The 23,103-nt window shown below is 40.8% G+C and overlaps 1 protein-coding gene across 1 annotated transcript in view; it reads right to left on the reverse strand.

Moving 5' to 3' along the window:
- Positions 1 to 2,221: 2,221 nt before the first annotated feature.
- CAST (calpastatin) overlaps positions 2,222 to 23,103 on the reverse strand; it is a 54,003-nt gene continuing 33,121 nt past the window's right edge. The window contains exons 5-30 of the mRNA XM_064736310.1: positions 22,495 to 22,545; positions 22,177 to 22,233; positions 21,851 to 21,967; positions 20,719 to 20,817; positions 20,083 to 20,184; positions 19,434 to 19,514; positions 19,290 to 19,343; positions 18,599 to 18,694; positions 18,358 to 18,453; positions 17,570 to 17,668; positions 16,315 to 16,398; positions 15,570 to 15,617; positions 13,429 to 13,533; positions 13,037 to 13,132; positions 12,438 to 12,539; positions 11,379 to 11,462; positions 10,797 to 10,844; positions 10,551 to 10,646; positions 9,883 to 9,981; positions 9,026 to 9,127; positions 7,905 to 7,997; positions 7,439 to 7,492; positions 6,918 to 7,007; positions 5,070 to 5,149; positions 3,900 to 3,966; positions 2,222 to 3,398 (exon numbers count right to left, since the gene is read on the reverse strand). Of these exons, the coding sequence (XP_064592380.1) occupies positions 3,909 to 3,966; positions 5,070 to 5,149; positions 6,918 to 7,007; positions 7,439 to 7,492; positions 7,905 to 7,997; positions 9,026 to 9,127; positions 9,883 to 9,981; positions 10,551 to 10,646; positions 10,797 to 10,844; positions 11,379 to 11,462; positions 12,438 to 12,539; positions 13,037 to 13,132; positions 13,429 to 13,533; positions 15,570 to 15,617; positions 16,315 to 16,398; positions 17,570 to 17,668; positions 18,358 to 18,453; positions 18,599 to 18,694; positions 19,290 to 19,343; positions 19,434 to 19,514; positions 20,083 to 20,184; positions 20,719 to 20,817; positions 21,851 to 21,967; positions 22,177 to 22,233; positions 22,495 to 22,545 (2,091 nt within the window). The 3' untranslated portion in view covers positions 2,222 to 3,398; positions 3,900 to 3,908. The remainder of the gene's footprint in view (positions 3,399 to 3,899; positions 3,967 to 5,069; positions 5,150 to 6,917; positions 7,008 to 7,438; positions 7,493 to 7,904; positions 7,998 to 9,025; positions 9,128 to 9,882; positions 9,982 to 10,550; positions 10,647 to 10,796; positions 10,845 to 11,378; positions 11,463 to 12,437; positions 12,540 to 13,036; positions 13,133 to 13,428; positions 13,534 to 15,569; positions 15,618 to 16,314; positions 16,399 to 17,569; positions 17,669 to 18,357; positions 18,454 to 18,598; positions 18,695 to 19,289; positions 19,344 to 19,433; positions 19,515 to 20,082; positions 20,185 to 20,718; positions 20,818 to 21,850; positions 21,968 to 22,176; positions 22,234 to 22,494; positions 22,546 to 23,103) is intronic.

Genomic DNA, 23,103 nt, shown 5'->3' on the forward strand with positions numbered 1-23,103 from the left:
GGCCCGGGCGAGCGAGGGCCGAGCTCCGGCAAACGAGTGGCGACAGGGGACAAGGAGGTGACAAGAAGCGAGAGGTGAAAAGAGATGACGGGTGAGAGGTGGCGTGGTAAGATGCGATTAGAGGCGATAAAAGGTGACCAGCGGTGACCAAAGATGGCCAGAAGTGACCAGAGGTGACCACAGCTGACCAAGGGTGACCAGAGTTGTCCAGAGGTGACCAAAGGTGACCGAAGGTGGCCAGAGGTGACCAAAGGTGACCAGTGGTGACCAAAGGTGACCAGACGTGACTAAAGGTGACCAGAGGTGGTCAGAGGTGACCAAAGCTCAGCAAAGGTGACCAAAGGTGGCCAGAGGTGACCAAAGGTGACCAGAGGTGACCAAATGTGGCCAGAGCTGACCGGAGCTGACAGGTGGCACCGCTCCGCTCCTGTTTACAGCAGTAACAGCAATAACAACAACAGCGGCACCCGCAGCCAATGGGAGGCCGCGGCGGGCGCGCGGCGGCGCCGCCGGCCAATGGGAGGTGCGCGGAGCGCTTGGGGGCGGAGCCGCAGCCGAGGGGGGCGGTTTCGGAGCGGGAAAGGGGGCGTGGCCACACGGGGAGGCGGGGGCCAGTGGGGAAAGGGGGCGGGACCAGTGGGGAAAAGGGGCGGGACCAGTGGGGAAAGGGGCGTGACCGGAGTGTGTCACTGCAGGGAACGCTCGGGCAGCCCTGGTGGCTCTCGTGTGTCACCGGCAGGGCCATGGAATGCTGGCTTTTATCCACCCCTGACAGCCGGTGCCACATCCAGTCCCAAGAAAGCAAGGCTGAAACCCTGGACGTTTTTAGTGGTGGAGTTTCTGTTTTTCAAGGCTCACTTGCTCCGTTTTCCTGCTGAAAACTCTTATTTTTGTATTAAACTTAAATCTGTTAATTGGCACTTGTGCTTGTGGGCACTTGATTTCTTTGCTCTTGCAAACGTGCCCTTGACATTGAGTCCCTGGTGTTTATTATTTCCTGTGTGGTTCCAGCCTGTCTCAGTTTCCTCATGGATGTGCTCAAACAGTTGGAATTTTAACAGAGGTAAAGACTGAAGAGGGAAAAAAAAATAAATCATAATCTAGAATTAATCCCAAGCATTTGACTTGACTATGCCTCCCTTTTCTCCCACCTGGAGATCAAGCCTGCCCAAGGAGTCCAAACCCACTCCATGGGAGTTGGGAAATCACCCTGTTGCATTGCAAAGAGCCAGCAGCTCTTACAAAATCCTGCAGAAAGCACCACTTCCTCCCGCTCACGCCAAATTCCATGTGTTTTTAAATAATACATATATTTATGTATAAATCAGGAATTCTGAGAAAGCTCTGCATCACGCCAGTGACATTTTGTGCTATTCAAGCATTGTCAACTGCTGTTTTTAAAACCTCTTAAGAGCTTAATGGAGAATTTGACAAAAACTCAAATTGCAGGTGATTTTTCTGAAAGGTCTTTTTTTGATCCCCTTTTGTGTATTCATTTCTTTTGTGAGCAGTAAATGGCATTTCTGCTTTCTGCTTTTAACTTCTCAGTTTTGAGGGAAAAATTAGGCGGCCTTCCCGGTACCCCAGGAACTCCCTCCCCAACTTTTAATTTTGGATGTGCACTGCAGCCCTCCTACATAAGAGATGGGACCTCACACACAGGTATTTCAGGACATGTCAATTTACCTGGCCACAAACAATTTCAGTGAATTGCATCTTGCTCTTCCAGCTGCCTCCCAGCACAGCAGCATTCAAAAAGTTAGATTTGCTCTTGGTCAGCTACGATGCAGCTTTGAAATGCAAAGGAAAAGGGGCAAAAAAAAAAAAACGTAGCAGGGTCTTGCTGAGCTTGTGAAGGCTTTCCTGGAGTCACCCACATGGAAAGTTTCACCAAAATGTAAAGGAAGATGGACTGGGCAGTGGAAGGGGCTGTCCAGGGCGGTGGTGGAGTTGCAGGAGGTGTTTAAGAAGAGGCTGGATGTGGCACCAAGTGCCATGGTGCGGTTGACGAGCTGGTGTTCAGTCATAGCTTGGACCTCATGATCTCAAAGGTCTTTCCCAACCTAGCTGATTCTGCAATTCTGTATTTTGCCGTTTTTTTTTTTAAATGTTAGATTCAATTTTAATATGCCAACATTTGTGAGGGTTTTTTAAATTATTCCTAGGCTTTCTCCTGCCTGAGAGCAGCGGTGATGAATGAAAAGCCAGGAAGGGCACAGCGCATCCTTAAAAACTTTATTGGAGCGGCATGGTGCAGACTGCAAGTACAGTCACGAGTCTGAATATCCCCAACTTCAGTGCCCGCGCCATCCCTGCCGCAGAGCCCGGGCTGTGCTGCCAGGGCAGGGCTGTGCAGGACTCAGGATGAGCAGAAGGGCGTTCTGCAGGGCAGGGAGGCGGAGGAAAGCCCACGGAGGCCCGTGAGAGGCGCCTGGCCCTGCCTGTCCTCACAGGGAACAGCAGGAGTGGGGCTTGGCTCCCTGCAGCAAACACCTTCAGCCCCATCCCTGCGTTCCCTGATGGAGTGCCAGGAACAGGAGGACTGGAAAACAGTGCAAAATAAGGTAAAAAGGAGCCCGACCCTGGAGCTGAGCTTTGATCGCTGCTGGGGGGCTTGCGCCCCTCCTTTCCTTCCCCACCCTCTGTGTTACATTTGTGATTTGTCCAGTCCAGGAGACTCCTGAAATTATGAGATAACAGTACAGATACGATTGGAAATAATGGTAATAATAATAATTAGGAAAAAAAAAAAAGAAGTCCTGCCCTAGTGTGTTTTAACTACTGCTAAAGGCAGCATCCCAAATACCTGCTTGATGTCCAGACGTGCTGGAAGAAGCGGCTAATCCCCAATTTCTCACTCTTTAGCCACCCCACAGCTGGCCTGCAGCTTCCCACCAGGAGCTGGCCTGAGCAGAAGGCTGCACAGCCCAGCTGAGGGTAACTAGAGCTCACTATATTCCAGAACACTTAATGCATCCACTGCAACGTTAAAAAATGCTAGCACATATGAACTCTTCAGAGATTTACAGGCACTATGTGAAGATTATGTGCAAAAGTCTGCAGACATTTTTTTCTCTTTCTTCTTTTTTTTTTTTTTGGCATAGCTCTTCATTGATGCAATATATTTCCTGCAAATAGAAAGCATTCTTTCCCCCTGAATGCTGAAGGAAATTACAACTAAGTCAGACTGTGTGAGACCTAATAAACTGAATTGCTGGGGGAAAGAAACAAACCTGAGTCTACTACTGGGAAAAAAAGAAAAGATGAGGAAAAGTCCAGCAAGTATCACTGTACAAAAACCACCCAGAATAACTATGTGCTTTTGTCATCAGCTTTTGTTCTTCAGGAATAATCATCCACCCACAGAAAGAAGACATTTTACACGATGCAGCAGGATCCTGGTGGGGGGAGAAAACAAAACAAAACAAAACAAAATAAAGTCAGAGTGCTCATCTTCTGTTAATTGGAAATAAAACTCACAATGTAAATCTGGGAAGAATTATGGGAACTAAGCCTCCAGATGGGTCCAGAGCAGAGGTAATGACACAAGGTCAGTACCCTAAAGATCAAAGCTCCCAGCTGAGATGTGCTTGATCCTCATTACTCTGTGAAAATGTCTTAGGGAAGCAGCATGTTACACCTTGGAATGCTTGGAATTCCAGGCTAAACGAGTTTAGCTGCATGAAGTAGTTCTGTACAAACTGAATGGATAAAGGATGTGAAAAACCTTTCCTGCCTGGCAACCCTGAAGGGCAAAGTCATCCCAAGCATTTTGATTTCGTAGTAGTTTTAACCATGCCTTGGTTTGCTTCACGGACTGCTAGCAAAACTCAGCTTTAATTCACAAGCATGAAATTGTCTTTGTGGTAGCCCAGGGAGCAGGGAAGAAGAAATCTCACCTGGTTAGGTTAACGTTTAGCTTGCTTTCTGCTTCTCAGATTTGCTGCTGGAGGACTGTCCCTTTGCCTGAGGAGAGGATGAGACAATCAGAAACTGAACCAAGCTAAAACCTGAAATCAGGCTTTAGCAGACTCACAGCTCAGACATAAATACAAACCGCACCTGAAATACAGATAGTTTAGAAAGAGTATTGGTGACTCCTGCTGTGTACAGATATTTTCACCTTGTCACCATCAATTGCTTTCTTTCAGACAGAGTGGGTTGTGCCTGACCTCGTCATTCCCTGTTCCTAAACACCCTTTTACCCACACCAGTGATCAGGCCAGAGCTCAGAACATCCTCCTGAAGAGGAGATAAAGACACCCCTCAGTTTGACACTGAGAGCTGCCAGTCAGTTCTGGGGTCTCAAAAAAAGGCACCTGTGATGATTTAATAATAACAACAATCAGAAATCCCATCACTGACATGTGAAATGTAGAACTCCCAGAGCAGATGCAATCAATCTGATTCAGGCATCTACTGCACATACCCTCTGTGAGAACAACATGATGGAACAAGCTTCACCCTGACCTGAATCAATTTTCTCTACTTCTGGATAAAAAAAGGCAAACAACTCTTTTTACCTTCCCCTTCTCTCCTCTTTTTTTTCCCATTTTTTTTTTAAATAAAAACAGATGCCTGCCTTTCTCCACCATGTTCATTCATACTTTTTAAACGAAAGTATGTAGATCTTAACTAATTAAAAAAAAATTATGATAGTAACCTGGGAACCTGGCTGTGGTTGTTGGAGTACTTTTTAATCACTTTTGGGATGCTGTTACTTAAAACTGTCAAGAAATGAGAGAAATAGCGGGGATCCTGCCCAAGGCAGCTACAGATATGCACTCTTAGATCTACAAATCTGGGAAGGAGAAGCCTGGGGAGCACTGAACAAGCCTCTCAGAGGACAACACTCTGTCTGAAATATACATATATTTTTGCCCCTGTTTATTTCCCTTGAAATAGAAAGGGGCCTTTCTCCTATGTGCATGTTTACAAAAATGGATCAAATTCAACATATTGATTTAAAACTCCCCCGAAAATAACAACCCTGTAATTTGAGCCCAAAATCCAGCTGCCCCCCTGCCCCTCTTGTATGACTGCCCATACTTCCATAAATGTGTTTGTACCGTTTTAGGGTCTCTGGGCTTTCCTTTGTCCTTTGAGCTTGGTTTAGTGGTCGTAGATTCCTTTCCACTTTTGTCCTACACTCCAAAGAAAAAAAATAATTACAGTTACAAGGAGAATAGAGCACTGGTGCCTCCTGCTTTGACATCTGCCAAAACACAATCTTTTGAGTGGGTCTGGCAGCAGCACAGGCCGTGCTGACAGGAGACTACATCAGAAAAACCTGGTAGAGATGGGCAGATTTTGCCTTTATCACCACGCAGTAATGCTGCAGCAGCAGATTTAGCCCTAGATTTCACAAGCAGAGGAAGCAGGACTTGAAACACCAGTGGTCCTGCCTTCCGCTGCCTGAGGGAAGCACTGCAGTGGCCAGCAGAGCTCTTTGGAAACAGCTCTTTGCTCCCAGGAATTCAGCTGATTTCAAAGCTGCTGCTCCTTTTCTCAGTTGCAGGGCCTCTCCAGTCCATTCCTTCTCACAGAATCACAGAAATGCTAGGTTGGAAGAGACCTTTAAGATCATCGAGTCCAACCCATGTTCTAAAACCTCAACTAGATCATGGCACCAAGTGCCACATCCAGTCTTTTTTTAAACTCTTTGAGGGATGGCAACTCTACCACCTCCCTGGGTAGATGATTCCAGTATTTGACCACTCTTTCTGTAAAATACTTCCTCCTTAATTCTAGCCTGTATCTCCCTTGGCGCAGCTTGAGACTGTGTCCTCTTGTTCTGTCTGTTGTTGCCCAGAGAAAGAGACCGACTCCCAGCTCACCACAGCCACCCTTCAGGAAGTTGAAGAGAGTGATAAGGTCACCCCTGAGTCTCCTTTTCTCCAGGCTGAACAACCCCAGCTCCCTCAGTCGTTCTTCATATGGCTTGTGTTCTAAGCCCCTCACCAGCCTCGTTGCTCTGCTTTGGACACGCTCAAGCATCTCAACGTCCCTCCTAAAGTGAGGGGCCCAGAACTGGACGCAATACTCCAGGTGAGGCCTGACCAGTGCTGAGTACAGGGGAAGAATGACCTCCCTGCTCCTGCTGGCCACACCGTTCCTGATACTGGCCAGGATGCCATTGGCCTTCTTGGCCACCTGGGCACACTGCTGGCTCATGTTCAGCCGACTGTCAACCAGCACCCTCAGGGCTCTTTCCACCTGAGCTCTGTCCAGCCACACCGTTCCTAGCTTATATCGTTGCAGGGGGTTACTGTGGCCAAAGTGCAGGACTCGGCACTTGCACTTATTGAACTTCATCCCATTAGATTCTGCCCATCCATCCAACCATTCCAAGTCCCTCTGCAAAGCCCTCTGTCCCTCTAACAGGTCAACACACGTTCCCAGCTTAGTGTCACCTGCAAATTTGCTAATAAAGGACTCTAGGCCCTCATCCATGTCATCAATAAAAATATTAAATATTCTCCTTTCTTCCTGTCAATTCTACTGTTTTCCCTAACACATCCGAAAGTATTTCCTGCTCCCTGCTTTTTCTCCCTGCAAAACCCCCTTGGGCTGTCTCCCAACCATTGCTACAGGGTGCCTGCTATCATTGAGGAAAGCTTTCTCTGCCCCTCTGCAGTTTATGAACACTCCTAAAACTGTTACCACATTTCTCTGCTCAACTTACTCCTCCGAGCCTGTCTGAAAGGCTCTAATTACCACAAACAGTCCTTCTTCCAAATATTTAGAACACAAAAATACATCCAACAATATTTAGTACACAGCAAAGTACATCCAACTCCCACTGCAGAAGTGAGACAATCCCTGCATCTGACCAGGCCTCCTGTAAACCTAAAATGAGCTACTGCAAGGAGTGAAAAACTGTTTGTTTTGCAAGTTATTAGCAGAAAATGTCTTACCTTTGAGTGCTGGGGTGTAGCAGGAGCCTTTGCACAAGTATCAAAGTCACCTGATAAGGCATCAATAGCTGCACTGTCATCCGTAGGTTTCTGCAATAATTTTAATTTTGAAGTCACAAAATGTGCAACCCAGCTTCCCAGAGTCAAATTAGTGTTTCAGGAACTAATATCTGGTTTAATTAATTATCCCTTTTGTTGAAGAAAAGCAGCACACGTGAACTCCACACATGTGTTAGAGACATCTATTTGAGGTTCCCAAGAGGCATGATTTCCTGAACATTCATAATGCAGTTGTACATAAAAACTGCATTTATTTGGAAGAGTTACTACTCAAAAAAGTTTTACTGTCCACTACTGTTCCTGTTACTGCCTTCACTTATGAATATTTGCAATTAATCACCCCTTAAGCCTACAGTGACACAACCTGGAAACAAAATTAGAGCCCACAGCATGAAAAAACCCACAGAATAAATATCATAAATATAAAAAAACCCCTCAGTAAACCCCAACATAAATGTTACCTTCTTTCCTTTGTGTTTCATGTCATCCTTTGCTGTTGGCTTTGCTGGTTTACTCTTGGGAAGACAAAAAAAGCAGATCCTCACTCATTTTCAACCAGACAGATCAGTTTTAAAATACAAGTATTTACATATGGCACTACTGGGTGTTGTTAAGAGATTGTCAATGAACCTGCACCATTTTGAATGGATTTCTTTAGTAGTTCAAAGTGATTTATTTTTTCAGACTGCCCAGTTGAAAAAGAAAAAAACCCCAACAGAACAAAAGTGGGTTTTTTTCCCCCTTTTCTTTTTTGACTTATAAGCATGTGAGGATAGAGGTACTCTCACTGAAAAATATTCCTGTATTTTTTACCATAATTCAGTACAGACACTCACGTATTCCACTTGTAATCCCAAAGAGGACAGACTGGCTCAGACAGACTCAATTTCCACTGTTCAAATAAAAACTAGGGAAGTTTTTCCTTACCTGCTCACCTGACTCCAGAAGTTTCCGATAGTCAGGTGGGATTGTTTCATCCTTCTCTCCAAGCTTGTCTCTGTGTTCAGATTTAGCCTTTTCCTGAAAGTATTTAATTTTTAAAAAAACTTTATTACTCATGTTAGAAATATTAGCAATCAACAAGTCAGAGGGCATATCAGATTCAGGACAGATATGCTTTTTCACTTTAAAAATTTAAAACTACCGAGAAAACCCCCATGTATTCATTTCACTATGAAATGTGTTTCACGCCTGAAAGTTTTTAAAATTACATTTATTTTTCAACTTGTGCTGCTCTGATTTTTGGCAGCAGACCAGGAAGATGCCACACAGAACACCACAGGGAGGTTTTTAAGCAGACTGCTGAAGAACATTTTTGTCTTTCTTAATGCAGACATTTTAGTATCTCTTTTTTCTTTTTTCTCCAGCTAAGATTCCAGCCTAAACTTATTGATAGGCAGCATATGGTCATTTTGATTTTCCCCAGTAATGTACTGTACCTTTGCTATTTCAAATTACAATTTATTACTACTATTATGCAGAAATTTATTTTCTTGTTAGCAGAAGGGCCTTTGTAGGATTTTATGAAAGCCTAAATGAAGACAAAATCAGCAGAAACAAGGAAGTTTAAAAATGTGCCCGATTAAGTGAACTTGTGGTTATAAAAGTCAAAGCTTGACAAAAAGAGGGCCAGAAAATCAATTTTAGAAACTGCAGCCTGAGAAGACGCCTGAAAATTGATAATAATGGCAATGAAAAGCACTGAACTAAAAATATTTCAAATCTCCGTAACATTTCAACACTTGCCCTCAAGTGGCTGAAGTATATTAACCAAATCATCATCTTTCTCAGAACACACAGGTAATCCAGAAGACTGAAAAGTGATTGATATACCTAAGAGCATGGAATTTTTTCTCCAATTACCTTACTCTTACAATTCCAATGCCATATATTCCTGTGAGCATATGGGAACCATTGTAGATTCTGGGGGGTTTGGAGGTTTGTTGTTTTTTTTTTTTTTTTTTTTTTTTTTTTTTGTTGGTTTGGTTTATTCCCTCCCATCCTTCCTTCTTCCCAAATTGCTTAAGTTTCAGAACGCCTTTTGTTACCTTCACTTTATCCACAACTGGTTTGTTCTCATCAGGGTCAGGTTCCCTCTGTCCCAGGGAATCAGACAGGAGATCCAAGGCTTCATCCATCTCTTTTCCTCCCTAACAAAGCAGAAACACATTTGTGAAAGCACATCTGCTGCAAAAATGATGTAATTCATCAATCTACTGTAAGAACTGGCTAATGAACTGTAGAACTTGAGTGAACAAAGAGCACTCCTAGTGTACTTGCAGTGTAGCAGAACAGATGGGGGGAAAATACAGAATATTTCTGACCTACAGAAAACATAATTTCAAGAAGGGCTTATGGAATTATCTTGAATGGTTTTCTTTTTTTTTATATAAATAAGCCTAGCTGCTGTAACGAGAACAGATCTATGAAATAATAGGCAATTGTTGTGTGGCAATTGTTGTTTAGTAGTTACCATGGATTTTGCAATTTTATACAGAATCTGGATAGAAAAGAAGCCCTTAAAGCCAACACAGGCAGGAGGAGCTTTATATTCCCCTCCCAAGCCAGGCTGGGAGCACCAGGGGAAGATCCCTCAGCATGGATCAAAATGTGTGAGCAAATTTACAATAAACACCAGGAAGGAAAGTTCCCTTGGTATTCAAAGGGGGGTCATGGTACTGCCCGTGGAACTCTGTTGAAAATGGAGTGTCCACTCATTATTTTTTTCTCCATTTTTTTTTTCCTCAGGGGAACATTTTCCTTCTCTGCAATAGCCATTTTTAGCAATAAATTGTTAAATTCTGCAACAGTCCACACTGGTCACACTGTCCAGATCACGGGGCTGCCTCTCCTCACTACTCAGCCCCTTGTTTTGGGGTAAGAACCTACAGGAGAGGTTTCTTACAGTGGCAGAAGGTGCAGGGGCTGCTGAGTGCACAGAGGAAACCGTAGCAGCTGAGATCACATCCGAGGAACCCGCAGGCTTGGCACCACCCTTGGATTTCTGGAAGAACAAGGCACACAGGGAAACCAGAGAAAAACACTCATTAGACCCAAAGAAACCATCCAAAACACAGCACCCACACAGATGATTTCTAGGATTTAATTTTCTTGAGGAGCTTTGCTTATTTCAGATTGAAACACACCCCCCACACTGTGCAACTGTTCCTCATCTCACTTTGTTCCTCCATATCAACCTCTGGGTTAAACCTCACCACAGCTGAAGTTTAAACATGATTTAACATGACTCCAAAAGATTTAACATGACTCCAAAAGAACTAAGATTTCACCAAGCCATTTAATATTCCCAAAAAACACTTTTAAAATCCTCAGCTGGAAAGCAGTACTCATGCAAGCAACTGGTAAAAAAATATGTCACATAACTAGTGACATATTTTTGTTTGTTTGTTTTTTAAAGTCCTGTTCTTTTATTAACTTACTACAAGAAGTATTTTAAATTTTTAGTGATTGGGTTTCATTTAAGGAACATTATATGAAGAAAACATAGAAAATGTCATGATTATTCAAACAACTTGAAAATAAAACCAGATTTCAGAAATCTAACATACTCACCTTTAGTACAGTTGATGTAGGTAATGGTGCAGGTGGTGATGGAGAACAGGAGAATCCTTCTGTCAAACCCTCTAAAAGGTCATTTTCACTCATAGGCTGCCATTGGAAAGAAAAAGAAGATTATAAGTCTCTTTATCTCTTAAAAAGGAAGCAGGCAATGTATCCCATTTTTAAACTGAACACTGCTGACTTGTTAAGTAAGTCTTGAATGAAACAGTTATTTGAAATTATCACTTTTTTTTTTACCTGTGACTTCTCTTCTGGTTTTGGTAGGAGTGGTTTTCCATCTTTATCCTATAAAGAAAAAAAATCCCTTGCATTAACCTTTAAACAGCCATGCAATTCAAGCATCCTGGGAGCATTCTCTGAGCAACAGAAAGTGTTACAGGGGACAGGGACATAACCAGCAGCCTCTATGGCATCTACTGCTGCTACTCAAAATGCCACTTAAAACATCCAGGTCCTTGGGGTTTTCTTAACAGCTTTAACCAATCATAATTTAATTATTTCTAACAATTTTAACCAGTCATAACTTAATTATTTCTAAATAATTAAGTTATTTCTAAAGTACCAGAAGCTACAGAAAAACTCCAGTGGACAAATCTCAGGATTATTAATCTGCAGGTACCTGCATCTAAACCGTTTGTATGCCCATGCAGGCATCCAATGATAGATGACAGATATTTGTGGGAGCTACAAACCAGAATTTCTAGATATTATAAAAATGGCTGAACCAAAACATCAGCGTTTCAAAATGAAATGGGAGTCTCAGTTTCACCCACACGTTCTGAGGAATGAAAGTAAGAATAAGCACATTAAATAAATTACTTTGGCTTCTGTTAATCTGTACTCTGGAGGAATTGTTTCTTCTTCTTCACCCAGTTTTTTGTGTTGTTTCTTTTTGCTTTTCTCCTGTGAAGGAAAATACAGGAATCACAGTAAGAAAAACAATTACCCATAAAAATTCACATGAGCAAGCTTCCAGCCTTCAGTCCTCTCCGATTCTAATTGGTCTTTCTCATTCAATACAACCACTACATACAAATCTCACAAAAGTTAAAAGAAAGCATTTTCTCATTCCCCTGCCTGTTTCTTCCTCTGTATATTAGAAGCAGCTTTTCCCATTTCAGTGAAGCTAGCAGAGGTAAGTGAATAGGCAGGGGTCAAAAAAATCAAAAATACCTCTGAGTCTTAATTCTTGACATTTTTGTGAATTCACTCAACAGCTGTTGGGCTGCATGCAAAGGAAGGCTAAAGAGAGAAATCAGTGGCCCACTTCAAAAATTATTATCCCCATACAAGTTATGCTGGGAAAATGCCAACTAAGAGAAAGGACTAAAACCAACTTTAGGAACTTTTGCTCAACAGAATTCCAACTGGGCTGTTTCTGATTCCAGCCAATTCCTCTGGTTTAGGGTGGCACATGGGGGCACTCAGACTGTGCCTATGAACAGCATTCCCTTGGACAGGATTTCAGTGACTTATTTATGGCACCCTATTTAAATATATAAATCCCCAAAGTTTTGTGCATAATTACAAATTTAAACCCCACATCATAAAGTTGTTTCCTTCAGAAAAAGGACCATACTGTGTGCTAGCCCTGATGTGCATCTTAATTCTGCTTCAGTTCAGCAGGACACAACAAAATGCAGTTTTCAGAAACTGAGGGAACTACTGCACTGAAATAGTCAGAATTACTAGGAAAATGTACTCATTGTGCTGAAATCCTTCTAGTACTTCCTAAGCAGAACAAAACTGCTTTCAACAGTACATTTTGTTTGTAAAAAAAATGTAATGTCTCCTTTGTTTATGACCTGAGGAAATGGAGTAGTGCTGAAGGTAATTATATCAACAGTCTATTTTTTGAGGTCTGATTTTTTTCTCTACCTTAACTTTGTCCACAGCAGGCTTTTTCTCATCTGGATCAGGCTCTCTCTTTCCCAGGCTACTGGACAAGGCTTCCAGTGCTTCATCTGACACAGGACCAACCTGCACAGGAAAAAACAATTTTTAGTTTGAAGAAACCTGGCTTTGTCTTCTCCTGCAGTCCCTACTAGGTTCACAAACAGCATCCCCTTTAGGGCAGTAAGAGCACAGGACACCACAGAACTATCACTTTGGCTTCCTCTCTGGGGAAGGTCGCTGACCATTCAGTTTGTGCTTACTTGTATTTCTGTTTTTTTGTTTGTTTGTTTTTTTTTTTTTTTTTTTTGTTTTTGTAAACCACTCAGCCTTTGTGGGTTACCACAACAGAGGAAGAACATGCTATACTGAAATGAGCATCCTGACAACTTTATCAAGTGTCTCACAGTTGATAAATACATAAGGCCCCATATAAACATATAAGGCTCCACTTTTCACATTGCCTGAAATCCTCCTTCAGACACTGAATAAGAAAAGGCATTTAGGTAGTAAATGCTCTACCATTCCATAAATGAAACACTGAGTTTTGCTTCAGCTCTAGCGGAAGGGGCTCCACTACTTACTGAAGACACAGGAGCTGCAGACTGCACAGTGCAAGCTGTGGCACGGGGGACCACCTTATCCTCAGCAGCTTTTGCAGAAACAGAACCTGATTGCTTCTGAAACAGAACAATTTACACTGTATTTTAGGGAATATGCTTAGAAAACTTAAAATGTGCCAGTTAAAGGGCTGATTTTTTTCTAAATACAGTACTAAATGAGAAAGAAAAGTCTAAATTTAAAGGCTGAAGATGCTTAATGAAGAGCTGAGTGCCAATATTTATGTTCCACTAAAGGCAATGGGAAGGGTAAAGTAGGAAGAGAAGAAAATCGGTTTTTTTAAAAGAACACAATCAATACCCAATCTTAGCAAAACTGTCAGTGTCAGCTTCTCCAGTGAACCAGGAAGACTTACTTTGGATGTGTTGCTGGGCTTTGGTGCTTTGGGTTGTACTGCAGGCTGTGCAGGGCAGGCAAAGTCCTTTGAAAATTCATCAACAAGATCAGATTCACTCATAGGCTGCAAAAAAAATCCAAAAAACAAACAAAAAAGCATGACACAGGTGACTCACTGCCTCTTTTTCAAGAACTGTATTACAGCTACCCATAAAGCAGGAAAACATCTGTAGCTTATACTGAAATAACCTTTCACAATTATGGGCAACAGAACAGAATTAATTTTGCAGTGCATAAAATTAAGAAAAACACACTTCAGAATAAGTTTCTTTGTTACCATAAGCCAATATAATGTAGAGAATTGTACATATAATACAAAACATAATATAGAGAACCAGATATATAATGTTCAAGACAGGGCTACTGGAAAGGAAAACACAACCTCTTAATTAGGAAGAAAAAGCTAATATTTACTAGCAGAACTAGAGCTCCCTGAAAGTTCCCTTAGCCTGTCCACTGACTGCAGACACTCAGTTGTTTTTACTGTGTGTGTTTTGGTGAATAAAAATTCTGTTTTAGTTTTCTGCTGTTTGTGATATATTACAATCTAATGAAGCTATGTGAACTAGGCCTCTGCAATCCATACATGCCTACATCCATATACCTGAAGTTCCTGGGATCCTTCAAATTGCTGTTCAAAGCTAAATGTTTAAGTCTTTGCTAGCAGTGATGGCCATTCACCTGCTGCATGGAACTTAACACCTTAGGAACAGACTCATAATGCATAAAATAATATTTCTGAGAGAGAAATCCCTCCCTCATTCCCTTTCCCTAATTCTTTATCAAGTGTCTCACACTTGATAAAGTCTGAGACACCTGACAAAGACATAAGGCCCCACATAAACACATAAGGCCCCACTTTTCATATTGCCTGAAATCCTCCTTCAGACACTGAATAAGAAAAGGCATTTAGGTAGCAAATTTTATTCACTAAGAGTAATGCCGCTGCTTAAGGCTACACAGAGTGGAGGCCCAAAAAAAGACAAACATCAGCTGAACTCCTGAAGGAAGGACTTTGCCTTCACCAGAAATCGTGGAAGAACAGCAAGTGGCTGATGGTTCCCAGCTATTAGCACAGCTTTTAACACAGCTATCAACACAGCTTTTGGAATTTTGATGATTTTGGTTTTGCTGATCTCAATATTAGTGGTGATCCCTGGCAGCAGGGCCTAGTTCCCCCCACAGCAGAGCTGCTCCCTTTTCCTCCTCATGACAGGCCTGGCAGTAGTTCCCTTCTGTCCAGCTCTCAAACATCCACCACTCATGACAATCAACATGTCTGAGACATGAAATAACAATTTTTATAGACTAAAAGTCTGTTTTTTCCAGCACTTTGCCCACACTTTAACCCTGAACATCAGATTTCACTCCAGAAGGGACTCGAACTTGGTCCTGACCTTCATACTCATTTAAGAAGAGCAGAGATTTCCTGTGCCTTTCCAAATTTTGCAAGATTCCTCAGCTCACAAAGTGGAGCCCTCAGTTTCTTCAGTGCACAGTTCCTTTGCTTTCTTTCTGTGCCTTTAAAACTAGTATTTACAGCTGTCTCTTTCAGTATTTTAATCCTCTCTTGCACTTCCTAGGCCATGATGGATACTCTTTACAAAGTCCAGGTTGTTCTTTGCGATTAGGAAAATGTCCCCAGCAGCTTTTTTTCCTTCTTTCCAGGAGGAAATATTCCTTTATATAAAGGAATATTCCTTTATTCCCTTATATTTTATCACTAGCAAGAGGAAACTGTCAAGAAAATAAAAGATTTTCCTGCTTCACCTCTCTCTATCCTTAGCAGCTCCAACAGACCTTCATTGAATACTTTATACTAACTCCTCACACAGCCTTTTTTTGAGTCAGCAATAATTTTTGTAAATCTCTCCTGTCCTGAACTTGCTAAATCTTTTCCTTGCATGAGCTCTTCACTCACAGACAAGTGAATTTCATAAAATCAACTTCCACCTGATGCTTCTGACCAGCAGGTTTTGTGCAAGGAAGTAAAACACACAAGACCAAGAGACTTACATCATGGTACAGAGAGAAGTGATGACAGAGAGGGAGAAAACAGGATATCTAGCCACACTCCTACAATATTGTCAGTTTTCTAACCTTTGGTTTTTCTTCAGGCTTCGGCAATATTGGTTTTCCATCTTTATCCTAGAAGGAAATTAAATATTATCGACATTTTTCCCTTGTTACAAGACATACCTTACTCCATAATCACCAGCAAAATAAGGTAAAGTAAATCACATACTCAAGAATTAATCAGTGACAGGAATTGCCGAACTGGGGAATTTTTTACATGGCCAGATATGTAGGTCAAAAAAAGCAAATGGGATGTCAGCACATTACAAGAGACCAAAAAGTGTTCTGCTGTTGTTTTGGTTGACTTTGACTCAATCTCCATCACTTTGGGTGACAATCAAAAAAAAAAAAAAAGCAATTTTCCTATCAGTTCCAAATAATTTCCCACTATTTTACATCAGTGCTTTAAGGTTACATTACAAAGTGATACCAAAGAGCACTCCTGCAAAAAGATGGATTTCACAAGGCTGAGATTTAATGCCAGAAACACGGAACATCACTCTTGGAGAAGGAACGAGTGACTTTGCCATTTGAGATGACTCACTCATCTCATGGATAAGACGAGATCTTTGCCCAGAGTTCCTGGAAAAAACAGTGATACCCACAAAGGGAGATGAGGAAATAAGAAGTACAGGAATCACCAAGGAGAAAGCCATTGATTAAATACTAGTTTAGTTTGTTTTCCTCATGTTCTCTCCCTCTCTGTAATGAAAGAAAATGTCAGACAGAACGCCCTGCCTGCAAAGCAATGGAGATATGAAAAACTTACCAACTCTGGTGTTAACCTGTACTCTGGAGGTATTGTATCATCACGCTCTCCAGCCTTTTGTTCCTTTTTCTCTTTGGCTTTTGCCTTGAAAAGAAACAACATTAAAAAACCAAACCACTTAAAGAAATTAAAATAAAAGCTCCCTTTACACAACTCCACTATCAGGATTCTTCTGCCTACTGTGTACAAAAGGACTGGCATCAGATGAAGTCATTCTGTGTAGCAAGATACTAAAATCCCCCAATTTATTCCTGTCAATTGTCTCTAGTAATATCATAATGGTTTAAGATCCAATGCCATATATAAATATGGCTAAATTATTTTCAATCCTAAAACACTCTAGACAGCATTCAGAGCTCTTTGTGGCAGGCACTTTTAGAATTTTTCTGTATACAAAATTGTCAGGTTTTCTTGCACTTCAGCACTCTGATTACAGAACCCATAATTCTGTGTCTTTTTCCATCACTGGCACCAAAACAAAGTTTTTAATGCTCTGGGCCTCATTAATGAAGAAATCATCTGCTAAGTTATCTGAAGGCCCAGACTGACTAAATGTGCAACACAAGAAGCTCTTTTTTAGTCAAAATTTAGCTCAGCAACAGAATATTTTTTACTATTTCCCCATTGTTTGCTTGGCTATAAGTGAAGACAGGAAAAAAACTGCTCTAAATATCATTACAGATAGAGTTTGCAAAATTAAAACAAAAAGTTAAAGCTTAACATGCAAACACAGGGTAACTGTATAAATTCTATCTGTTGGGGAAAAACAAAACTCTCAAAAGACAGTGAAGGAAAGACTCAAATTAGAAAGATAATGGAGTTTGATGAAAAAGGAGCACACACATTGGAAGTCAAAAATCAAACAGCAAATATGTGCAAAATGAAAGCTTGCTATAAATTTTATAGAGTGCTGGGGGGGGGAAAAAAAACTAAAACAGAGCTGTATCTACCTGTGAATGTTTATATGCATATATGTATGTTTGCTTGTATAAGCAAATTACATGCTCATAATTTTCCAGATCACCTTACATGTTCAACTCCACCTGTACCCACTTGGGATTCTGAATGTTTTACATTTTCTTAATCACTGAAGGCTCACACATTCCTTTGGCCTTTGATATCAAAATCACTTTCTGTGGAGATCCTGGGTACAACTTACTTGTTATTTTACACATTTTTCCAGTGTCTAACAAAGAAACTCAGGATTCCACAGCCAGAGCCTGGAAGCCAGGGTAAAAAAGGAGTGAGGTGTTACCTCTGACACCTCTACAATAGGGGTAGGATCTTCTTCAGGTTCAGGTTCAGGTCCTCCAAGAGTATCAAGAAGAGCATCCATTGCATCATCTTTCATTTCCTGTATTTTAAGAAAATGTGCAAACCACTTTGTAAATTCTTTAAACTGACATGGGTTTTTACCTCAAATATTTTTATATTGTATACAAAGAAAAGAGCCAGCGTAAGATTGGTCATTTTGGTTTGGCTTTATCCAGTTTACTTAACACCAAATAATGTGACAGAATCAGCACAGCTTTAGTTAGATATGAGGCTTTTCTTAAGGAGACAATGAAAAAAAAAAAGGAACTCAAAACCCCCCCAGAAACCACAGTGCCACAATGTTATCTAACACAACTCTTATGTTCTTTGACTTGGCAAACCGAAAAAGTGTAAGGTCACACTTGCTCTATTCAGAGGGAAAAAATAGAAAGTTCATAAATCGTGAGAAAGTTACATCAAGTTTTAAACACAGATCACAGAGCTAAGAAAGTTTTCCTATAAATGTTTCTACTCTACTTCCTCTAGTGAGAAGAACCACAGTTATTCCTCAGAATCCAGAAGGAAAATCATCTGATACACTAAAGATCTTTAAGGCACAATGGAATCTGGGCAATGGCATTTCTTGTAATTCCTATATTTTCTATAATAAAGAGGATTTACAAGTGAAAATGAGAATGATGAGCATCTTTATGAGAACAAAAACATATGACAATAGCATATGCCTGTAAATTTTAATTATAAGGTAACCAGTGAAAGGATTATGTGTACCTCTTTTGATTTTGTTTTCTTCTCCTTAGGAGGAGCTGAGGTCTTCACTGAACTTGCTGCTTGTGCTTGCACAATTTCTCCTTCTTTATTTGGTTTCTGTGAGCGAGATGAAATTACAGGCAAATTTGCAAATATAGAAAAGAAGCAGGAAATTTTACCTACTTTAAAATGAAATATTATGATAACAGTGTCAGTTTTCCCACACAATAAATGCATGCAGTATTAAGGAAAGTGTCAGTACCTCTGTCAGATTTGTCTTCTTCTCCTGAGCAGAATCAACACTGCAGGTGAAGTCGGATGACAGGGCCTCTGCAAGCTCATCATCCGTCATTGGCTTCTGAGCAAGGAATTGCAAACCAAGTTATGACCATGAGAAACTTCAAATATCATCACGGGTCAAGCTTAGTTTACAGCCTGAGTGTGTCCCACAATTACTCACACAGCAACCTCACTGGCACAAGTTCCTGACACAACAGAAAATAAAGGTGCTTGCCCCCACTGGTTGATTCATGTCTCAGATAAGCTTTTTATTTTAGTAAGTCAGACTTCCCAACCAGCAAAATTATGCTGGCTGACAGAAATCTCTGGCCAAGTGTAGAAATACAAGTAGTCTTTGCTGAAGGCATTACAGAGAGACTCCTGCTTGCACAGTATTTCTCCCCTTTGTTATTTGTGTGCCAAATATTTCTGTGAATATATATCTCAGCTTCAGCATTGTGAAAATTCCCACAGATTTATTAAAAACATCCATGCCAAGCTCTGTTTATTTTTGTCAGTAGCTAGGTTATTTAGCGCCCTATATCCACCTCCCATTGCCTGGGACTTTTGGGGAAGAAGCAACATTTATATTTTCCTAGGAATTCAATGATAACTAAATTATTTTCACCTGGATTACCTTCACCTTCCAGTATATTAAAAAAAAAAAGTCTTACTTCATCTTGCTCATTCGGTTTCGGTGGGACCATGTCTTTGCCATATCCTTTGCTCTAAAGTGAGAATTAATTTTGTAGTAAGTGGGAAGCAGAAATATCCAATATTACAGAAACACATGAGGAATGTATTAATTTTTAACTCACCTTCAACAGTTTAACATACTCTGGAGGGAGACTACCTTCCCGTTTTCCCAATTCTTCCAAATATCTTGAATATATATCTTCCTGTGAAAATAATTCCCACATTAATGTTTGTGTACTGTTCTTCATCAGAAATAAATTTCTGATAGAGCCACCTGCAGTGATACCACCAAAATGAAAATGCAAATATTGACTGGGACCCTCTATAGTGTCTTTCAGTACCTACTGTCATGCACATGCCTCCTCACCTGCTTCAACAGAGCTCATCATCCAGCAGAACATTCCCAGATTCCTAATTTAAGCTATTTCAGAGTCTCACACCATAGGACGTATTGCTGAACCCAGATTGCTTTTTAAATATTTATGTATTCCAAAATTTTTGTCATGTTTTACTGAGCCACTAAGCTTGCAATCTAATCCTTCTCACATGATTCTCCCATTCAGACTCAGAAGGTTATGCATTCTTCAACAAATTCCCAAAACTGTGTCATTTTTTATATTAACAAAACCAACATTAACATGTAACTGCACACTCAGTTTTAACTCGTCACAGATCATAGGTACAAGTCCTGGATCAACACAGTAATGAGCAACTACAGATGTAATTTAGGGATGAATCTTCTAAGAAATAAGAATGTGAAGTATAAAATACCGTAATTTCTGGGCCAGTGTAAACAGGAGTAGTAGGCACATCTTCCTCAGGTCCACCAAGGGTATCTATTAGGCTATCAAGTGCTGACTCATCCATACCAGGCTAAAAAAAATTAGCAAACCATTACAGAGGTTACAAAGGTGTACACAGGGGGGAAAAAACCTTGAAGCATTTGGCAAATCTGTAGAATACTCCTAGAAACAAACCTAAAAGCTTTCTTTCAGCAGGATGTGTACTTGCCAAATTTTTCAGTGAGAATGGTTCTAAACTCAATTCTCCAGTGTCATTAACAAGGTATTTTATTTATTTATTGTATTTATATTTTCATTTGTGTATCAGTGGATACACATATACATTCAAATATAACTGAAGATAGGGAGTAACTGATTTTAAGCTTGTATAATTTTAAACTACCTTCTAAAGAAGTCCTATTTAACAAAACACAAATGACACACCAGTTGTTTTTCACCTCTTCCTGCAGATGGCTCTCCACCATCACACATAAACTGAGGATGTATCAGTACTTCAGCAGTTACCCATTCATTTTTCTCCCAAAATTGAAGTATTTCAGAGAGAGAAGCACCCTCTGAGACATTATTACAGGGGGACCCTTTGTCTGGGGCTGTGTTTACCAACCTCAGTACTTGATTTGTCAGCAGCAGCAACCACACTTGCACCAGCTGTGCCTGCCCCAGCAGCTGCACCAGTCACTGTGGACATCTCCTCGGACTTTTGCTGGAGTAGAAAAAGAGAAAAATTAAGAGATAGTTTATCACAATGTTAAAAGAGAGACAAAACAAAGTAAAACATCCAATGCTGAGGCTGTGCACAGTGCTTCTGACTCAGGAACTGGCTGGTTCTAATGCACAGCACCCAAATGCTTGGGCAGAGTGAGCTACCACCATCAAAGCTCTGTTTCCAGTGAGATTCTGCTGTGGGAAAGAAAGCTTTCTATTTTAAGCACTCTACCTCCTTCTTTTATTCTGCCAGTGAAAGAAATCTTCAGGGCAGGAAAGACTTTGAGGCCCCTTCCAAGTCTCTTTGGAATGCTGTCATTTACTTCATGTAGGTCTCAATGCACCATTAAACCCCAGCAGCAAAAGGTGCTCAAGCAGGTGGGGTGAAAATGCTGCAGGCAAGGAGGTGGAGGGGCAACACCACCACACAAAATGCAGATTTCTGCATTACTGACATTGTCATTTACTGCTAAAAATATGGGTGTTTTAGCAGAGCTGCAGGAGCCCTTCGTGTTACCCCATGTCACCAGACACGTGCACACCAGCAGACCAAAACAGCCACATCCTGATGCCACCACATGCTTTTCCTTCACATTTTCTCTTCATTTACCCTATGGAAATTACCCTTCCCCAGCTTTTTTTCCCAGCTTTCCTTATTAATTTTTTTCAGAGCCTTTCATTCAGGGCTGACCTGCTACACTTGGAGAGAACACTGCAGTGAGAGAGTAAGGGAAGAGCCTGGCAAAGAACCAAGGACGGCTGTGAAGCTACAAGGAACTTAAAAAATACCCAAAAAACTGAGAGAAAAACAGAAGAGCCCCAAACACACAGAAATAGGCCTAAAACTGTGATGTTTTTACTGTCATTTCCTTGGCCAAAAGCTTAACTACACTGTGATTTTTGGGGGCCCAAAAGTCTCACTTGACAATACTCAGCTAAACAATCCATAGTGATGTGGATTCCTAACACTCCCTCAATAAAATAATAAAAAGTAGCTTAGATAATAAAATCTGGTTGTGCTTGTACAATACCTTTGCTGTCTCTGTGGAGGTTGCTGCTGGAGGCTGGCCAGCCTGAGTTGTAATTACTTTTCCTGTGTTATTTGGTTTAGAAGTTGTTGACACAGTAGGTGTGGTTTGGTTTTTTCCCTGTGTAGAGATAAACTATTATCACTAGATATGGAGGACTAGCTTTTTGTTTTTTTCAAATGATTTTTTTAAATGAAAGACAGAAGTAAAGTACCAGAAGAAACCCTTTTTAAAAGTAAAGTAAAATGCCAGAAGAAACCCTCATTTAAAAATTCAGAGAGAGATAGAGATACAGAGAGAGAGAGGGAGGTAGAAATTATACAACTTACATCATTGGGCTCCTTTTGCTTCTCTTCAGACAGCTGCTTATTTGGAGAGTCTGTCGGCTGTCATAAAATAAAGTATTGAGATAATTTACCATTTCCACCACTCAGTGCTAGGGAACATGATCCCTGCTAGTCCAAACAAGCACAAGACAGATCTAAAGATGGTTAAGAGGACACTTCTTGGGCTGTTCTGAAGTTTATGCACTCATCACATACCAGTTTTATGTGACACAGAAACAGCCAAGAGTTCAGCCTCGTTTTTCAAAGTTAGTAAAAGAGCAAAGTGCAGCAGCTCTGCAAAGGTGAAAGGTAGGTATTTACCTTGTCTGACTGGGTGTTTTTTTCAGTTCCTGCTTGGGTTGTCGGTGCGGACTGAAATATAAACAACATTTATGCAGAGATTAATATGCATGGTTATTTGCAGAGGAACAGATTATGTAAAGGAGAAGATCAGACAGGTTCACACTTGTCAGCACACATGCTGTCTAACTACTACACACTAATCTTGCAGTTCACAACATCCTAACAGAGGCTGTCAGTGATTTAAGAGCACTCGAATGTGTGCAAACATCCACACACAAACACACTCATTCCTCAGACAGGGAAAGATGTTAAAGTATAATAACCAGTTTGATACCAAACCCAAATTGCTAATAGCAATTTCTGAAATAGCCTCAAATATTATTTGGATTATATGGATTAAATTTTTTTACTAATTTATCAACAAAATATTTTTCACTAATTTATCAATAAAATAATTATAATTGCAAAGTAAGTAGTTATAAAAATACATGTAGTCTTGATGAAAAAGACAATTACTTAGATTCAACAGCACATACACAGGGTGGAGTATGTTCAATTAATATCCTCATACCACACAGCAGAAATTTTGTATCTTTTCTTTCCTCTGTAACCTCCTAATGCTCTTAT

This window comes from Zonotrichia leucophrys, chromosome Z (assembly GCF_028769735.1).
Source record: "Zonotrichia leucophrys gambelii isolate GWCS_2022_RI chromosome Z, RI_Zleu_2.0, whole genome shotgun sequence".
Taxonomy (NCBI): domain Eukaryota; kingdom Metazoa; phylum Chordata; class Aves; order Passeriformes; family Passerellidae; genus Zonotrichia; species Zonotrichia leucophrys.